At 40.8% G+C, this 17,873-nt stretch overlaps 1 protein-coding gene across 3 annotated transcripts; it reads right to left on the reverse strand.

The window, feature by feature from the left end:
* Positions 1-1,067: 1,067 nt before the first annotated feature.
* On the reverse strand, positions 1,068-16,665 carry kdm8 (lysine (K)-specific demethylase 8). Of its 3 annotated transcripts, none has more exons than XM_044181236.1 (8): positions 16,529-16,665; positions 7,375-7,848; positions 4,896-5,068; positions 4,019-4,151; positions 3,850-3,900; positions 1,546-1,695; positions 1,351-1,443; positions 1,068-1,266 (listed from the first exon to the last, which is right to left on the reverse strand). In XM_044181236.1, exons 2-8 carry the CDS (start codon positions 7,822-7,824, stop codon positions 1,102-1,104), a joined length of 1,215 nt encoding a protein of 404 aa, XP_044037171.1. In that variant the 5' UTR covers positions 7,825-7,848; positions 16,529-16,665; the 3' UTR covers positions 1,068-1,101. The 3 variants fall into 3 exon arrangements, with proteins under 3 accessions (XP_044037171.1, XP_044037170.1, XP_044037172.1); XM_044181235.1 differs by lacking the exon at positions 16,529-16,665 and adding an exon at positions 9,587-9,818; XM_044181237.1 differs by lacking the exons at positions 1,351-1,443; positions 16,529-16,665 and adding an exon at positions 9,587-9,823.
* Between the last annotated feature and the right edge of the window lie 1,208 nt (positions 16,666-17,873).

A 17,873-nucleotide genomic window follows, 5' to 3' on the forward strand; every position in this document is an offset into this window, starting at 1 on the left:
GATTCCTCATAAAGTTAGATTACTTAAACCCATTATGTTTTACATTTGCAGCCAATTGAGTTTGTTTTAGCCATTTCCTCATGTTTTACTGTAATTTCTTTGCTCATACTAAAAATTCTCTCATCTTTTCAAACAGCACATTTAATTCAATTTTCTTGAGCTGTTTTGTTTATTAAAAAAATTCCCACACAACTCTTCACCTCCTCAGAAGTATTCTGCCATGTGCAGCCTTGATTTCCCAGAACACTACTTTAGCTGACTGTGGATTTGGTTGAAAAGCAGATCAAATGTGTACATCAGTGCTGATCTACTTCATTTTGTCACATCCTCACAAACTTCATGGTTCTAATTAGAGGGCTTGATTGAAATGGACCTACAGGATACACAACTGGGGCTTGTCATAGGTCTGAAATCTGAAATGAAGCGCTGCTGTCTTTGTAGTCAGGTATTGTGTTTTTGGTACTCGACAAGAGTTGTACTGTCAGGGTACTTAACCAATGAGACAGTTTTAATTTCAAAGTCTGTCTGTGCCCAGGGGATTAATTCATTTAATTTATTAATTTACATCTGTGACCTGCTTGATTGCCTCAGACAGTTTAACCAGAGACCCGTGTTTATTACCACGTTTTTGTACCTGTAGCTCACTCGGTTATTAAATTTGAAGACTTGCCTCATTTCCATGAATTACGGAAATCACACATCTGAGGATATTTGTAGGTATAAGGTTGAGAACACAATTAAATAAGACAATCTGAAAAGAGAAACATATCCTATTAAATTAGATGGCTAACAACCCTCCGTAAATTATATGCAGGATGAAATGAGCACAAACAGTTTTAACTGCTCATTTGTTTTTTTTCTGCTGCTGGTAGCTTTCCACATAATAGATGTTGCAATCATCAGCAGCACAATTAAACTAATCATTCAGCAGTGTGTGTTCATTGTTCATGGATCAAAGGTTTGTGTGATCAGTAGTTGTGCTAACGTTTATGAGAATTAGCCTTGCATTAGTTGAAAACTCCAGATTGATTTCCCTCCACAGCAGCAGAAAACAAGCTAAACTCAAATTTGACAAAAAACATTTTTATTATGGATCTGCATTCATGACCACCAGAAGCTGACAGAGAAACTAAGTTCTAAGGATCGGACATAATGCCAGTGTCGGACAGGGATGAACAGCACGTCTCCAGGCTGTAACACACATTCAAGATATGGAGCCTTGGCAAACTCTGGGAACCGCTCTGTGTCTGGATTCTCCACCTCCACCTGCATGGAAGGAGTCAGAAATTGGAAATACTGCATATATTTGCAGGCTCAACATGTGCTATCTCTATGGCCTGTCAGTCCCACCTGACTAGTATTGTGAAGAAGCTGTGATTGATGAGGGTACAGCTTGTCTGTGTCCTCTGGGGAGTATACGCGAATGTATTTGCTTCCGACCACCTGATGTATATACAGGGGAAATCCCATGTGGTAAACAAACTGCGATCACGTGACAGATCTTTGACACTAACTGAATTCACAAAGCAGCGTTGTTATCATCACCTGAGCCAGGAAGTTCTGCTGAGGGTCTTGGTGAAGAGGAGACACTGTACCTCCGGGACCAAACCACGCATTTACAGTAATATTGTCTTCGTCTCCTTCACCAAGGCAGCAATAATCAGGGAGGCGGATGTCTTCCTTCAGCTCTGGTATCTTAGGAAACATCAAACACATCCCATCAGGAGGGCATTTAAGACTAATTTCACTGACTAAACAATATCTTGTTTTGTACCAGAACATTTGCCAACATTTCCCAGCAAGTCCTTTTTACTCTGCATTTGCTCATGGTATTTTAAGTATTTTTTGTCACGCTAAAAATGCATGGCTCTAGGTTAGTCTGTCAGTCTGTCCAGACTTAAATATCTCAACAACTATTGGATGAATTATCATGGATTTTGGTGCAGATATTCATGTTCCCCAGAAGATGAATCCTACTGACTTTGGTGATCCCCTAACTTTTCATCTAGTGCCACCATGAGGTGGACATTTTTGGTTTTTAGTTAAATATCTCAACAACTATTGGATGGACTGCCATGAAATTTGATACACACATTCATGTTACCCTCAGGATGAATTGTAATCATTTTGGTGAAACCTGTAACTTTCATCTAGTGCCATCATCAGGTCAATTTTTTAATATGTCCAATACTTTGGTTAAGGGCTGTCTATAGTGCGTCGGCGCGTAGCAATGAAGTATGGCTGCACCCGGTCAAAGAATAAATTCCCCTCGCTCTACCCCTCCTGTGCGGTCTGACAGTCGCACTCGCACATGCTCTGCAGAGAAACAAAGAGAGATTCTCCTGTTTATGTAGGCCTACTTATCCCGTTGTTTTGTAAAAGCTTGTTAGTGCACCTGTTTGTGCCAATGTCATTCGGTGGCATGTCGGTTTTGACCATTTCGATAAGCGACGTCATTAACAACAAGCCTCCTCGACACGCGGCTCACCTGCTTTTGTGAAAACGGAATCGTGGGTGAAAAAATCCAAAATGGGAGTTGTTTTAAAACATAGTGCTGACAAAGAATGTCAACAGTGCAGGCGGGGCAAGCCGGTGTGTGTGTGCAGAGACCAGAGGTGTAGGTGTGTGCATGTGTGTGTGTGCGTGTGGGGAAAATAGAACTGTGGAACTGAAGTGAAAAGCAAGGTGAGCAGATTAAAGTAGTTTGTGAGTAAACACTAAAATAAGGTGGTGAATTAAGTAAAATTAAAATGGTGACATAAGAAATAACCTACTAGAATAGGGTAATATATTAATTTATTATTAATTTATTGTTAGCATGCTTAAATTAGCAATTAGCTTAAATCACCGCTGGCTGTGGACTCTTAGTCTTTTTAACATTTATTTATTTTTTGGATGTTTTTAGTGCCATTCATTCTTAAAGATATGTATGCTAAATGCTGTCTGATTTGTAATGCGATTTTCCTCACAACTTTTACTGTAACAGCAATTAGGGATGCACCTATCCAACTTTTTCCCTCCCAGTACTGATTCCGATTCCTCAGTTTAGGATATCTGCAGATTCAATACCAGTGCTCTCTTTTCTCTAAATTTTAAATCTGTTTACCTAACTGCGTGGAACTCATTGTGATGATTTTTATGCAAGGTAACATGAAGCTGGACATTGATGTCACACTAAAATAATAATGAAGAGTGAAGAGATGGCCCAGACATCAATATTTAGCTTTCAAATTATTTAGTTCATAGTATGTCCAATTAGATATGCACTTCAAAATCCCAATTCTATGCACATAATATAACTTTTGGTCAGATATTCTTAATTAATTAATAGTAAGAAATTAAATAATTATAAAGATCAGATTGTAATTAAGATGTGTTATCTGAAGAAAAACATCAAATTTGTCTTTTTCAAGCAATAATATGACATTGTTAAGTCAGTTCCTAGATACATATAAATAAACAGCTGATTACAGGTGATTCTTGAAGGATGAGGACATAGTGTGAAAAATCAAGAGTGATGACTCCTCATTTGGCCTCATTCTGATCTATCAAACAGCCAAAAATACTCAACGTTTAGCTTGACAAGGTGCCCTTTTTGTAAAGTTCAATCCAGACAACATATTGACTTGTATGGTAAAATTAGGACTAAAAAGACAATACTGTTCAAAGCAAAGTGGCGTGAGGATGAATGCTGGAAAAAAGGAGAATTCTATTCTTCATGGTGCCGAAAAATATGAATTGAATAATCAATTAGTAAACTGACAAAATTAATAGATTATTATTTTCATAATCATGTAGTCATTTCCAAAGTTAAATTTACAAGGCAATAACAAAAAGACAGTACCATACCTGGTCAAAAAGCTGGTGCTGAGCGAGATAACCCAAACCTTTCACTCCATCCTGGGTGATTTTGATCCGCAGAGCAAATTAAAATCAAAGTACCGTGTTAGAAATCACATGGAGGTGTTTTATCTTTCTTTGTTTATGTTAACAATGCAGGAGCGAGACTTGTACTTACTTTATTTAAAATGTATTGATCAATGAATTCATTGACTGTAAGCAGTGTTTGTGACCATTCCTCGTCTGTGTACCGGGATCCCACCTCAACAGGAACAGTCCGACAACCAGCAACAGATCTCAAGTATTCTATGCTTTGCAGGAGGGAGAAAATGAATGACTTAAACATTACTGTAATACTACAGCATAATTCACACCAAAAAAAAAAAATCTAACACTGCTCAAAAATATGTCATGAGTGCACTTCTGGACGTTCTCCTCCATAATCAGAGCTGAGAGTCAGACACCAGGAGCCGTATGTCAGATGTCAGAGTGAATAGTCAGCTGTCGGGAGTCAGCAGTGAGAGGGAGGACAGTGAAGGATATTCTTAAATGGAGAGGCAGTTATAGCAGACTGATGTCAGACATCAGAGTCAGGAACCAGGAATGTTGTGACAAGTAAACCAACCTAAATTCAGTTTATGTTCTTCACACTTAGCCACATTTTAAGGCGTTACAAGTGTAAGTCAGTCTGATTACATGGCTAGATTGAACATAAGTGGGATTGTAGTGTTTAACCATGATGGAGGACTACTGATGTATATGCTAATAGTAATATGTGAAGCCAGTGCTTATTGACAGAAGTGGTTTTCTAAATTTAAATTTACTTTAATACCTTGTGACTATGATTTAACCTAATTTGTAATCTTCTGGCAGACCTTTGGTAGAGAGTTTGACTGAATGAGTTTAACATACTAATAATGATAAATGGGTTCATAATACTGACATTGTTATGTGGACAAAGATATTCAGAACGATACTAATGGATGATACCACGGCATATCATGCAAATAGCACTCTTTAATTGAATAAGAACACACACTAAAAAAAACCCAAACCTCCAGGGGTGTTCGTTGAGGGCGGGCCAGTGGTCAATGATCCCTTCTAAAATCAGTGGTTTGAGGGGGAGCAGGTAGTTTGTGTTGAAGCTCTCCAGTGAAGGACACTTTATCCTGGGAACTGCCAACTCTTCTTTGATCACAGGAACATGTGGGCACTCGATCTTTATTCTCTGTTAATGATGCCAAAACAACAAGGGTTTGTCAAGTCTTTAATTCAATTCTAAAGCTTTAAGGAGGAAAATAAGAAAAACTGTGTCAGTAATCTTATTTCTCGACAGTAGAGCTGAAAGTCGACTGACTAATCGATTAATTGGTGATTGTACTGAGGGTGTCACTGCTTGTGGCGGTCTAACTTTATCCCTTTTATGAGACACACACTGAGGTACTTGTGGCTAGCTAGCCATGTAGCAAGCTGCGTTGAGCTCAACAGCTACGGTCACGTTAAATTAAAACTCTGAAATTACTGACATGCTCACACATTCGTCCTTTCTCCCTGTAGCGATTGTTGCTGTGTGGCGCTCAGCTGTTTTTTATAATGCGCTATGAGGTTTGTTTTCAGCAAGAAAACACTACGCTAACAATAACGCTAGCTGACGTCAACTTTTACTGTAGCTGTCTATCTAATGTGGAGCGCTGTGGGTTTTAACGGCATCCCTACAATGTACTGTAATGTACTCTTTGATTGGATTAAAATATTTACCTAATGTCTTATAGTGTTATATAACTGTTGCAATATAGGGCCCCTGTAATTATTAAATGATGGGGAAAAAAGGGTTACCTAAAGCTAGCTAGCCATATCCAGATTACCATAGATAACGTTACATGAAACACCACCGCAAAAAGTAACCTAAATCTATAGCTAATGTATAGCTATATGTTGCAAAATGAATTCATTACTCTATCACAAAAGATTCATCACTTGACATGACTGAGTCTCACTCCATCGACCATGAAATATACAGGTTGTGCAGTTAACTGGCAACCACTGGAATGGAATGGAAGGGGGGAGAGGGAGTGCGTCATCTAGAGGCTGGATGTTATCATTAGCACCTTTAAGTCATTTTGCAAGCTAAAATGTAAAAAAATTATCTGCTGATTTTCTTTGTCTTATGTGATATTAATTCATTACCATTAGGTTTTGGACTGTTGGTGTGGCAAAACAAAATTGATTGATTGACTGAGAAAATAATTGGCAGATTAAAAGATAATGAAAATAGTAGTTAGTTGCAGCCCCACTCTAGAGTGCAGTTAGACATGGATAGTTATGGTGTTTGAATATATTAAAGGCATTTTGTAAAAAAAAAGAGAAAAAAAACATGGAATCCAAAAAAATCCTGCTAACCTTACTCTTAACTCTCAATCTCAATTTTGCTGGTGTCTAAACAAAGTGATCTGACATTTGAGTGTTTGTTGCACTTTAGTGAGTGACATGAGATGCAATGCAACAAGATGAAGAGTAACAAAAGGAAATACTTCTCTAAAACTTTCGAAAGGCTTATTCTGAAATGTCCTCATCGGTCGCTGTTTGTCGCAAATTTTGAATCATCAAGAATCTAGAAAAGAACATTTTCTTGGCTTGGCATACCATTGATGTTTTTGTAACTTTGATAATAAATGTGCTGTAGCAAGTAGTTTTAAGCCTCAAGAATTCTAAGAAAACAATGTTAAAAAAGTTGCATTAAACTCAAATCTTATTGAAGCATCACGTTACTATCCCCACTTCAAATCCCTGTACACCATTTTTTATGGCACCACTGAAGCAACAGTGTTGCCAAGTCCGCGGTTTTCCTGCAGAATTGGGCTAGTGTTACCGCAAGTTGAATTTTTTGTCCGCTGGTTGGGTAGACCTATTTTGCAAATTACATGAATAATATCTAGAAAGAAAAATACATATTTTAAATAAAACAATTTATTTATACCCAAATCCTACTAAACAGACTCCTGATAAGCACGCACACACGGACATGGGACACATCATGCACACATACACACAAACACACACACGAAATGCCTAATGTGCTCTCCGCCTGCTGCCCATTCATGTTGTCCAGGCAGGAAGAGGGGAAGGGGAAGAGAAAGCGCTACATCCATGGAAAAGACAAAGCAACAGGCTAGTTCATGCACCAGTGAAATGGTCTACACGTTCACAGAGATATATTTTATTTATGATAATATACTGTATCTAATAACACAAGGCCATTTTAGGACCTCGGTGAAAGAACTGTTTAGGGAAAACTGCTTTTAATGCTGGCACACTAAACATGTATGGTGTTACTTTGTAGATATTACAATATATTTGGCAATGATAGCAATGCTATTAGACTTTAAAAGCAGTGTATATGGTTTTGAGTTCTGGTATTGGGCTGGTTTTTGGGCTGGTTTTGTCACACAGACCTGGCAACCATGGCTAATAACCTATGAAAAACTAAAGTGGCAAACTCACATAGAATAATGTTTAAATAAAAAGACCACTGACCTTGACCTCAGCATGTTCATCTTCTTCTTTAGTGGATTTCCTGACTTCACCCTGCAGAATCCGAACAATAACCTGAAGTATATTATCCATGATGGCTGCACCCATGAGTAAACCCATGTCACAAGTTCTTACAGCCTGCAGGACCTCGTCTGCTGACGGATCTTCACGACACAGAGCGGCCACTTTGAACAGGCAGCCGTAAGAATAAACACGTCTCCATTCTTTGTCCACGTGGCGCCATGTTCCTGTGTTGAGTTTCTCCCATGAAAAATCCAAAATGATCTGAGCATTAAGCATTCGGCTGGTACTCGTACTGTCGCTGTACAGCTGTTGCCTGGACCTCTTCAGCATTTCCACCACACTTGACTCCACTTTGTCACTGAACTCCAGTGGAAACTGTTCCTCATTAAGAGGCAAAACAGCAGAGATCTTTGACCACACCATAGCCATTGATGAGGAAGGTCTTTATTTATGCTGTGGGACAGACAGTGAAGGTGAGTTAGGACAGCACTTGTTCAGACTGAATCCCTAATATTGATGCACTTACTTTAAGCTAAATTTCCATGTGCACTGTTTGGAGATTTTTGGAGCAGTGATTTTGGGAGGCAAAGGTTGTCATTTAATCACTTGTTCTGTGCTCAGCTGGTCATGATGTCACAATTTGCTAAAACTGCCCACCATCGTTACACACATACATAGGACAGTTGCTTTCTCTGTCGCTGACAGCCTCTTTGCTGCAGTGAAACAGATGTATGCACCTAATTTCCAAATTGGCAACCACAAAACGCAGGTGAGGACATCATGGGCCAGAACTGAGAGTGTGACACATGCACAGTGACGACACTGTCACATGGTTTCTGTAACCGCCAACTCTGCCTCCATGTGACTCCATCCACGTTTGGATGCTCTGATTAGCTGGAGACATGCCAAAGCACGAGGCAGTTTGAGCACCTGAGTCATCTGAGTACAGAAACCTGCCTTGTGAACTTTGAGACAGACTAACCAGAACCAAACTTTAATGGTTGCATTAAATATGCCACGTGCCTGAGGTCATCACCAGTGCCAGGGCAGTTATGACCCTGCAGTGCATGCCAACAGGACTCATATCAGTCTGATATCCTGCACAGACACATCAGCTGAAACATTAGTGCAACCTTTGACTTTATGTACATTTTGCAAAAACAACGAAGCAAGCAGAAACTTATTTAGGATGTTTGAGGAATTACGGTGCAACTGTCAAATTTTATTTTGAAAGTCATTAAGGAAGATGGGCAGAGTGAAAGTGCATCGCATCCGTTTTCTAATTCTGTTGTAGGAAGAAGATAATGATATTTGTCTTAAGAACCTCAGAAATTGGACTCTAGCATTTTTAGATAACCGTGTATCCACTCTATATGCTCATGTTTATCCCACAATCTCACAAAAAACATAGAGATTCCCTGACGGACTTGATGTTAGCTTTGTTGCTGCGAGGCTGGATCATAATAACTTTAATTAAAAGGTAAAGTTTCCACTGTGTAAACTAAGTATTCGGAGATGACAATAACCACAGCTCTAACATATTAGATGAGGAAACTTTTGAATACGGCATTCAGAGAAAACACTCTTTTGCAAACAGCTACGAAATATGAATCGTCTCTGCAACATTTAATGTGAAACGTGACACAATCTGTATTCTGCCCTCGCATGTACGACGTCTGCTTTGTACAGCTAGACAGATAGTTAACAGCAATGAAGAAGAGAAACTCCATTTGTCATTTTGAGGATTGACGTTTTATCTTTTGTTCTTTTTTTCTTCCTCAGTTTTATTTCTTAATCTTTTCTCCATTTAAGTCTGTAAGACTGGAAAAATAAACATAAAAAGGACAAATAAACATTACAAAAGTGTAACGTCTGTTGTGTCTATTACAATCAAATATAAAGTTACCCAGTAACTCAGTAAAATTAAACAATATTCTCTATATCACCAAACTAACTGCTACACTGTTACATGCATAACCTATGCAAATCAGCAGATGAAAACAAACCAACTAAGTTAATTAATCTGACGCGAAGTGTCGATGCCCGCTGCTGAACAGATACATCAGAGCGTCAGAAAAACAAAGGAGCATACGCGAGAAAACGAAAACAGCCACGCGAACGTAGTAAATACGTTACTGAATGTAAACATATACATATACAAGAACTACAATCCTTACGTGTAATTACTTACAGACACATATTTGACCAAGCTGTGTAATGAAGCAAACTCGTGACTGATTTCTGCGCTATTGCTCTAACAGGTCCGTCACTGAAATGAGTCCGACTAGAAACTATAACTAAACGCCAGAGGGCAGTACACTCCTCGCCTGGTATATTATTATACCACTATCAATATCTTTTAATTACTCAAAGACTAATCAACCAAATGAATATACAATCTATCAGTAGTTACATTTATGAACATTATTGTCATTTATCAGAATGCCCTTCAACTCATGAGTCCTTAGACATAAGAAAAACAAGTTCCGAGATGGGTCTGATGTAAGTTTTTGTTGATCCTTGCCTCACAACTTTAACTTCAACCTTGCGGACTTTGTTGTCTTTGCTAGGCAATGTCCTTACCACAAGTCCAATTGGCCAGTCGTTACGTTTAGCCTGGCTGTCTTTCATCAGAACTACATCATCCACTTGTATGGTAGGCTTGTCATCAGTCCACTTGTGACGTTTCTGCAGAGTCACCAGATACTCCTGTCTCCAACGTTTCCAGAATCTCTCAGCCAGACACTGCACTTGTTTCCACTGATTTTTGTGAAGATCCTTATGATCAAAGTCACCTGGAGGCGTTGTCACTGACATCATCTTTTGCGTGAGAATCATCGCGGGTGTCAATATAGACGGATTGTCAGGGTCAGTTGACACTGGAATCAATGGCCTGGCATTTAGAATTGCCACGACTTCTGCCATCAGTGTCGCCAACACTTCATGAGTGAGGTGTTTCGTGTTAGATTGTAGTAACATCCCTTCTAGAATACGACGTGCTACTCCTATCAGTCTTTCCCAACAACCTCCCATATGAGATGAATGGGGAGAATTGAAAGTCCACGTACATCCTTGTTTGTCAAGGTAGCTTGTCAGTTCTGGATCACTGGTGTTGAATTTCAACTCTTTGCACGCTCCAATAAAGTTTGTGCCTCTGTCAGAGCGAAGCTGTTTGGGCGCCCACGGATAGCAAAGAATCGTCGTAAAGCATTTATAAAACTTGAAGTAGACATGGATTCTAATACCTCGATGTGTGTCGCTCTCGTGCTCATGCATGTGAATAACACCGCCCATCGCGCTACTGTCAGAGCTACCTCCACGAGTGCGCCGAGTGACAATGTTCCATGGCCCAAAGACGCCCAGGCCGACATGAGTAAAGGGGGTTCTGCAGTGAGTCTGTCAGCTGGTAGTGGTGCCATTTTCTGTTCCATTAACTTTCCTCTCAGTTTTTTGCAGGTCACACAGTTATAGAGGACTCTAGACACCAGACGTTTACCTCCCACTATCCAGACTCCAGCTGACCGGACGGCTCCTTCAGTAAGATGGCGCCCTTGATGGAAAACTTCCTCATGGTAATGTCTCACTATGAGAGTTGCGATGTGATGAGTTTTTGGCAGTAAAACAGGATGTCTTTCATCTCTGGGTAAGTCAGCATTAGTAAGGCGTCCTCCAACCCGAAGGAGTCCCTCCTCATCGATGAAAGGATTTAACTTTCTCAATGGACTCTTTTTTGAGAGTAGTATCTCATCTCCCAAACATTTGAACTCTTCTCCATAGAACTCTTTCTGGACACAACGAAAGACTACAGTTTTAGCTTGCCAACGTGCATCAACAGCGTCCACTTTTTGAGTTTTGGCGTGTGTTCTTGTTACTTGAATAAGTTTTCTGATGGCTTGCAGCAGTCTCTTCCAGCTAGAAAATCGTTCAAAACGTGCTGAGCTGAACTGACCTTCTGTAGCTTTGGTGTGATTGACAGCAACTTGGGCCCGAACTTCAACATCAAGTTCTGGGTCGACAAGATCAAAGCTGTTGCTTTGTGGAGGTTCAATGCCGCTTTTCAAGAATTCAGGGCCTGAGAACCAGTTAGAGGCTCTGAGGATGTCAACAGGCGTTGGTCTGGTGGCATGATCTGCCGGATTCTGTTCGGTGGCAACATACTGCCATTGTTGTGGATGACTTGATTTCCTGATGCGATTGACTCGATTAGCAACATAAACATGAAATCTTCTGGAGGTGTTATGGATATACCCGAGAACAATCCTGCTATCAGTGAAAAATCTCACGGCATGCATCTCAATGTCCATCTCACAGCAAATTGTGTCCGCCATCTCGGCTGCCAGGACAGCGGCACACAACTCTAAGCGTGGAACGGTATGGGCTGGATGCGGTGCTAACTTCGCTTTGCCCATAATGAATCCTACGTGGCACTGGTTTCCAACATTGGTGACACGCAGATAGGCTACTGCAGCGATAGCCTGAGTGGAAGCATCAGAGAATAAACAGAGTTCTCGACTTTGAGATGAGACAAGGGGATAGGCACATACCTTCTTATGATGTGTAGCTTCTCTAGTTCCAGAAGAGACTCTTTCCACAACTTCCAGGACTCTTGCTTGTCTGATGGGAGAGGATCATCCCAATCATATTCTTTGGACGACAGTTCTCTGATAAGAGCTTTTCCTTGAACTATGATGGGAGCTCACGAAGCTCAGTGGATCATAGAGGCTCTGAACGGTTGATAAGACGCCTCTTTTTGTGAACGGTTTCTCTTCATGGGATACTTGGGAACCGAAACTGTCGCTCTCCAGATTCCATATCATTCCAAGGCTCCGCTGAAGTGGGAGAGGATCTGCACGAAGTCGAGGTCTTTTAAGTCTTTGGCAAGGTCCTCGGAGCAAATGCTGACATGACCTTGCTGCTATTGGAAGCAATTTTGTGGAGTTTTAAGTTCGATGCTGCTAACATTTTTGAGTCCTCTTCAGAAGGCTGATAGCTTCTTCTTCTGTCGGAACTGACATCAAGCCATCGTCCACGTAGAAATTCCTCATGACGAACTCCTTGCTGTCTGTGCCGTATTCATCCTGATGTTCTTGTGCAGTTCTCCTTAGACCATAAATGGCAACTGATGGTGAGGGGCTATTGCCAAATATGTGCACTTTCATTCTGTATTCAGTGATGTTATTGTTCAAGTCGTTATCCTTGTACCAAAGGAACCGCAAATAATCACGATGATCTTCTCGAACAACAAACGCGTAGAACATCTGTTGGATATCAGCGGTGACTGCGATGTTCTCTTTCCTGAAACGGATTAATACACCAAGCAGATTATTGTTTAAGTCTGGTCCGCTGAGCAGCACGTCATTCAGGGACACACCATCATGTTTGGCACTAGAATCAAAAACCACTCTTATTTGATTTGGTTTTTGAGGATGGTAGACCCGAACAGAGGTAAGTACCACCTTTCTTGATGATCCTCAAGTTCTGATGCTAGTTCTGCGTGGTCATTCTCAAATACCTTTTCCATGAACTCCAGAAAGTGTTTTTTCATGTCTGTGCGTCTGTCTAGAGTTCGTCGGAGAGATAAAAGTCGTCGCAGAGCCACCTCTCTGTTGTTCGGAAGACGGCGGCGTGGTTTACAGAATGGCAATGGTGCTACCCAGTTGTTTGCCTGATCCATATAAACCTCTTTGTTCATGATGTCCAGGAATGTTTGATCATCGACTGACAGAGCTACCTTTTCATCATCCGGGTGGCTGTCGAAGACCGTGGCTCCAAGTTTTTCTGTCTCCTCACATTTTAATTCGCATTCCAGAATTCTTGGTTGGTGAGGGTTGTTTCTCTTAAGTGTCTCTTTCACTTGAATTTTGTTAGGACAGGGGCTTAACATGGATGTCCGTCCATTAAGCAGTGTGTGTGTCTTATACACTCTGACACTGGGTGGTTTGTGAGCCCGGTCCAGACAAACGTCTCCTACTATAACCCACCCGAGATCGAGACGTTGGGCATAGGGGTCTTCATGATCTCCGTTATACTGCTGCCTCACTTTATGCACTCGCAAAATGTCTCTCCCTAGCAGGATAAGGATCTGCGCATTTTCATCAGTGGTGGTATCTTATCTGCTACATGTCTCAGATGGGGAAAATGGCGAGCTATTTCGGGTGTGGGAATTTCGGTTCGGTCATCTGGAATCATTTCACACTCAATAAGGGTTGGAAGCTTGATTTTTATCTTTCCATCATGGGATTCCACCACAAAGTTTGTTGCTCTCCTCCTGAGGTTTCCATAACACCAGAGCAAGTCTTTAATGTATAGGGAGATGCTTTTTCGTAGAGGTCAAAGTGGTTGAAGAACTCAGGGTGAGCAAGTGACCGATTGCTCTGGTCATCTAACACTGCATACGTCTTAATTACTTTTCCTGGTTGATCCTCAGGGTAGACTTTCACTAAACATATTTTACAGCAGGATTTGGCGTTGGTGTTTCCCCACAAACCTCAGTACATTTTGATGTTACTGCAGGGAGAGTTTCAGGAGGAGTCTCATGAGTCTCCTTCTCCTCGCCTTGATCTGCTGGAACTTCTGAGAACCAGGGTGCTGGACCAGAATGTAAAGCTGATGTGTGAGTCTTGCTGCCACATTCTTTACATACTATTTCTTTGTCACAGTCTTTTGCTCTATGTTGAGTCGAACTACAGCACCTAAAGCAGATGTTCTTCTCTCTAAGGTAGGTTTTACGTTCCTCTATTGGCTTGCTACGGAAGGTACGGCATTTTCTGAGTGCGTGGGGTTTGTTATGCAAAGGGCATATGCGGTCTGGATCTGTAGCACCTTTTTCGACACAACCTGTAGAAGCTGCCTTAGCCTCGGGAAAACACGCCAGTCTTCCTTACAGCCACTGATGCTTTATTGTTGTATTTTGTGGGTCTCTCGGACTTGGTTGGACCCGGGTATTGAGCTTGAGATATCATAAAACTAGGGTCGTTTCTGATTTTGGCTTCAGAACGAATAAATTGTGAAAAAGAAGGTGAAAAGCGGATAGGAAACATGGTTGTATTCTTTGTACTTAGACCCTTGTGAAATCCACTTTTCTTGGAGACTAAATGGGAGCTTTTCTAATATGGGTTTCACTCCACGTGACGTATCAAGATATGCTAGACCAGGAGGTATCCTCCTTCTTTTGCATATTCGAGTTCAAGCAAAAGGTCTCCAAGCTCTCTTAATCTCACATTGTCTCTGTTTGAGATTCTGGGAATTCCTCTATCCTTTTCAGAAGTGAATGCTCAACTGCCTCTGGGGTTCCATAGATCTCTTCTAGTCTTTGCCAAACCATGTCTAGCCCTGCAGCTGAGTTGTGGCTGTGTATGGCTCGTATTCTTTTTGCTTGTTCCTTAGATGTTGGCCCGAGCCATCTAATCAAGAGGTCTAACTCTTCTCTTGGAGTTAAGGTGAGTTCCTCAATGACGCTTTGAAAGGAAGTTTTCCATGCCCAAAAGCTTTCCGGGTGGTCGTCGAACTCCGTTAAACCAGATGTAACCACTTCTCTTCGCATTAGGTATTTCGCAACATCTGGCGTGGCTGCTGTATGCTTCACGGAGCTGACAGGGTCCCGCCTCTGCAGTGCAGGCTGTCTCAGGTCAGTTGCATCTACATGTGGATCTAAATATCTCTTTTTCTGTGTCTGTACAGAAGGAACGTTTCAGGAATATGTTGAGTTGTGTCCACTGCTAGTTGAGGTTTCATATTTTTAGGAGCTATTTGTTGATGAGAATCTTCATTGTCGATTCTGAGGTTAATCATTTCTCGTTTGACTGTTTCTACAGCAGGTTGTAAAGATGTGTGCATAGATATGGGTTCTGATGCACTACAGCTGTGTTGCCAAACATACTCACTTGTCCGTTGTGCAGCGTTGGCTGGCAAGAGTGGTAAGTCAATGTCATGGCGAGAGTCTAGATCTGGTTTTTCCACAGCAGCCACGAACACTGCTTCTTCTGCGGTGGCTGTAGCTGCCTCCTTTTCTTTCTTTAGAATGTGCATTTTTGCTTTTAATGTTGCTTCTTCGACCATCATCTCTGCTTCTTTCTGAGCGAATGAAACCTGCATGCGAGCAGCCGGCTCTGGCTCGAGCTCTGAGTGCAGCAGAGCTTGTTGTTGATGATTTGCTACTTGCTTGGGCGATGGATCTAGTCACCAAGGACTGATGCGTTTCTTCTGTGTTACTCCGTTCATCCATCCTGGTTGCTTGGATGACAATGGGTCAGCAACGCTGAATCAGTGTAGAGAGTTGAACTGCTTCGTGATGAACTTAGTGCATTCGTGTCTTCTTACTATTCTGCCCTCGCATGTACGACGTCTGCTTTGTACAGCTAGACAGATAGTTAACAGCAATGAAGAAGAGAAACTCCATTTGTCATTTTGAGGATTGACGTTTTATCTTTTGTTCTTTTTTTCTTCCTCAGTTTTATTTCTTAATCTTTTCTCCATTTAAGTCTGTAAGACTGGAAAACTAAACATAAAAGGACAAATAAACATTACAAAAGTGTAACGTCTGTTGTGTCTATTACAATCAAATATAAAGTTACCCAGTAACTCAGTAAAATTAAACAATATTCTCTATATCACCAAACTAACTGCTACACTGTTACATGCATAACCTATGCAAATCAGCAGATGAAAACAAACCAACTAAGTTAATTAATCTGACGCGAAGTGTCGATGCCCGTTGCTGAACAGATACATCAGAGCGTCAGAAAAACAAAGGAGCATACGCGAGAAAACGAAAACAGCCACGTAACGTAGTAAATACGTTACTGAATGTAAACATATACATATACAAGAACTACAATCCTTACGTGTAATTACTTACAGACACATATTTGACCAAGCTGTGTAATGAAGCAAACTCGTGACTGATTTCTGCGCTATTGCTCTAACAGGTCCGTCACTGAAATGAGTCCGACTAGAAACTATAACTAAACGCCAGAGGGCAGTACAATCTGGTAAATAAAGTAACAAGTGTAACATGTGGGTGGATTTGTAAGGCATGCTTATAACGTTACATAAACATATAGCAAATCCAGGAAACCGACATTTTTAAACGCTGCTTGCTAACCGAATACGTGTGAATAAATGTTATATTTACCTGTGATATTTAACGCTACACTGTTAATCCAATACAGTCTGTAAAATAGGAGACCGTAACCAGTACCGAAGTTGCAACAACTCCAACCACAACTTTACTACCTGTGGGACAATAATAACACACCGGAAGGGAACTCGGACATGGGAAAACATTGGTTCCACGTTTCGTTTAAGGTGCCCAAAACAGAGTAAAAAGATTCCCAATATGGTGCAAAAATACGTGAGTTCATCGTTATACCAATTTAAGCAATTTCAAGGATGTCGACGTTTTATGTTTGCTTTATTTGTATAGCACAAACTTTAATCTGCATTCACTCTGTGCTCCTGCAGAGGGTAGTAACATCAGCGTATCCTCTAATCTGTAAAATACTCTATCAGACACAATATCATGTAAAGATTTAGCATTGAAATGAATGACATCTTGTGTCATCAAGTATCCTACTGTGCATACACCCTCCTACCTACACTGTCCCATCTGTCCACAACCTCTCAGCCTTGTAGCTGCACAAAAATCTGTCTCTCTCTCCTTTGAGCTTTCTTTTTTAGATTGTCAACCAACTATAGTAAATCATTCAATTAAAATAAAAAACAGTGCTCCTGTGACAGCACAGCCTGATTTATACAGAGACACGTTAAATAAATAACTAGAAGAGTGCACTCAGTAGAGTGTAGATCTCCGCCAGGTGTGTCATAGGGGACATAATAAAGTGTTTTTTATAGTATAGTATAGTTTTCTTTGTAAGATACATAGAATAGTGTAAGGGCTGTAACCAAGCGTCCTGGGTTCGCCTAACTGTATAAACTTAACAAGGAAACAATAAACGGGACCACAAACTTCTGAATTTAAACTTTTTTATTTATTAGAACATTTTGCTGTAACACACCACACAAAAAAGCCCACACCCCTCCCTCTCCCCTCCCAAAAAAAGAAGAGTTGAATCTCACTCAGTTGTCCCTTCCGGCTCCCTTACAGTCAAGATGGCGGCGACGATAACAAAAATAATTCATCTTGTATCGTGCCTAACTTTAGTGGATCATAACGTATTGGGTATCGAATTAATCTGCAGGTGCTCTGGTTCAAAAGTCCAAACTTTTCTATGGATGTCAGTTTTTGAGTCACGACAAAAAGGCCTGCAACAGAATAAGCCTTGTTTTTTAGCCTAGCCGATTGCCGGAAATGTCTTTTGCTATGTGGTCGTAACACATATCCTATAATGGCGAATACCGCTGAAAATACGAAAGTCTAACCTTTACCATAGGCGAAGAACTCACATTGCTTCTATACTCTTTGCGATAGGTTCAGTCAGTCAGTCAGATTTTTCAAAAATTGTAAATCACTGCAACCA

This window comes from Siniperca chuatsi, linkage group LG21, assembly GCF_020085105.1.
Source record: "Siniperca chuatsi isolate FFG_IHB_CAS linkage group LG21, ASM2008510v1, whole genome shotgun sequence".
NCBI classification, from domain to species: domain Eukaryota; kingdom Metazoa; phylum Chordata; class Actinopteri; order Centrarchiformes; family Sinipercidae; genus Siniperca; species Siniperca chuatsi.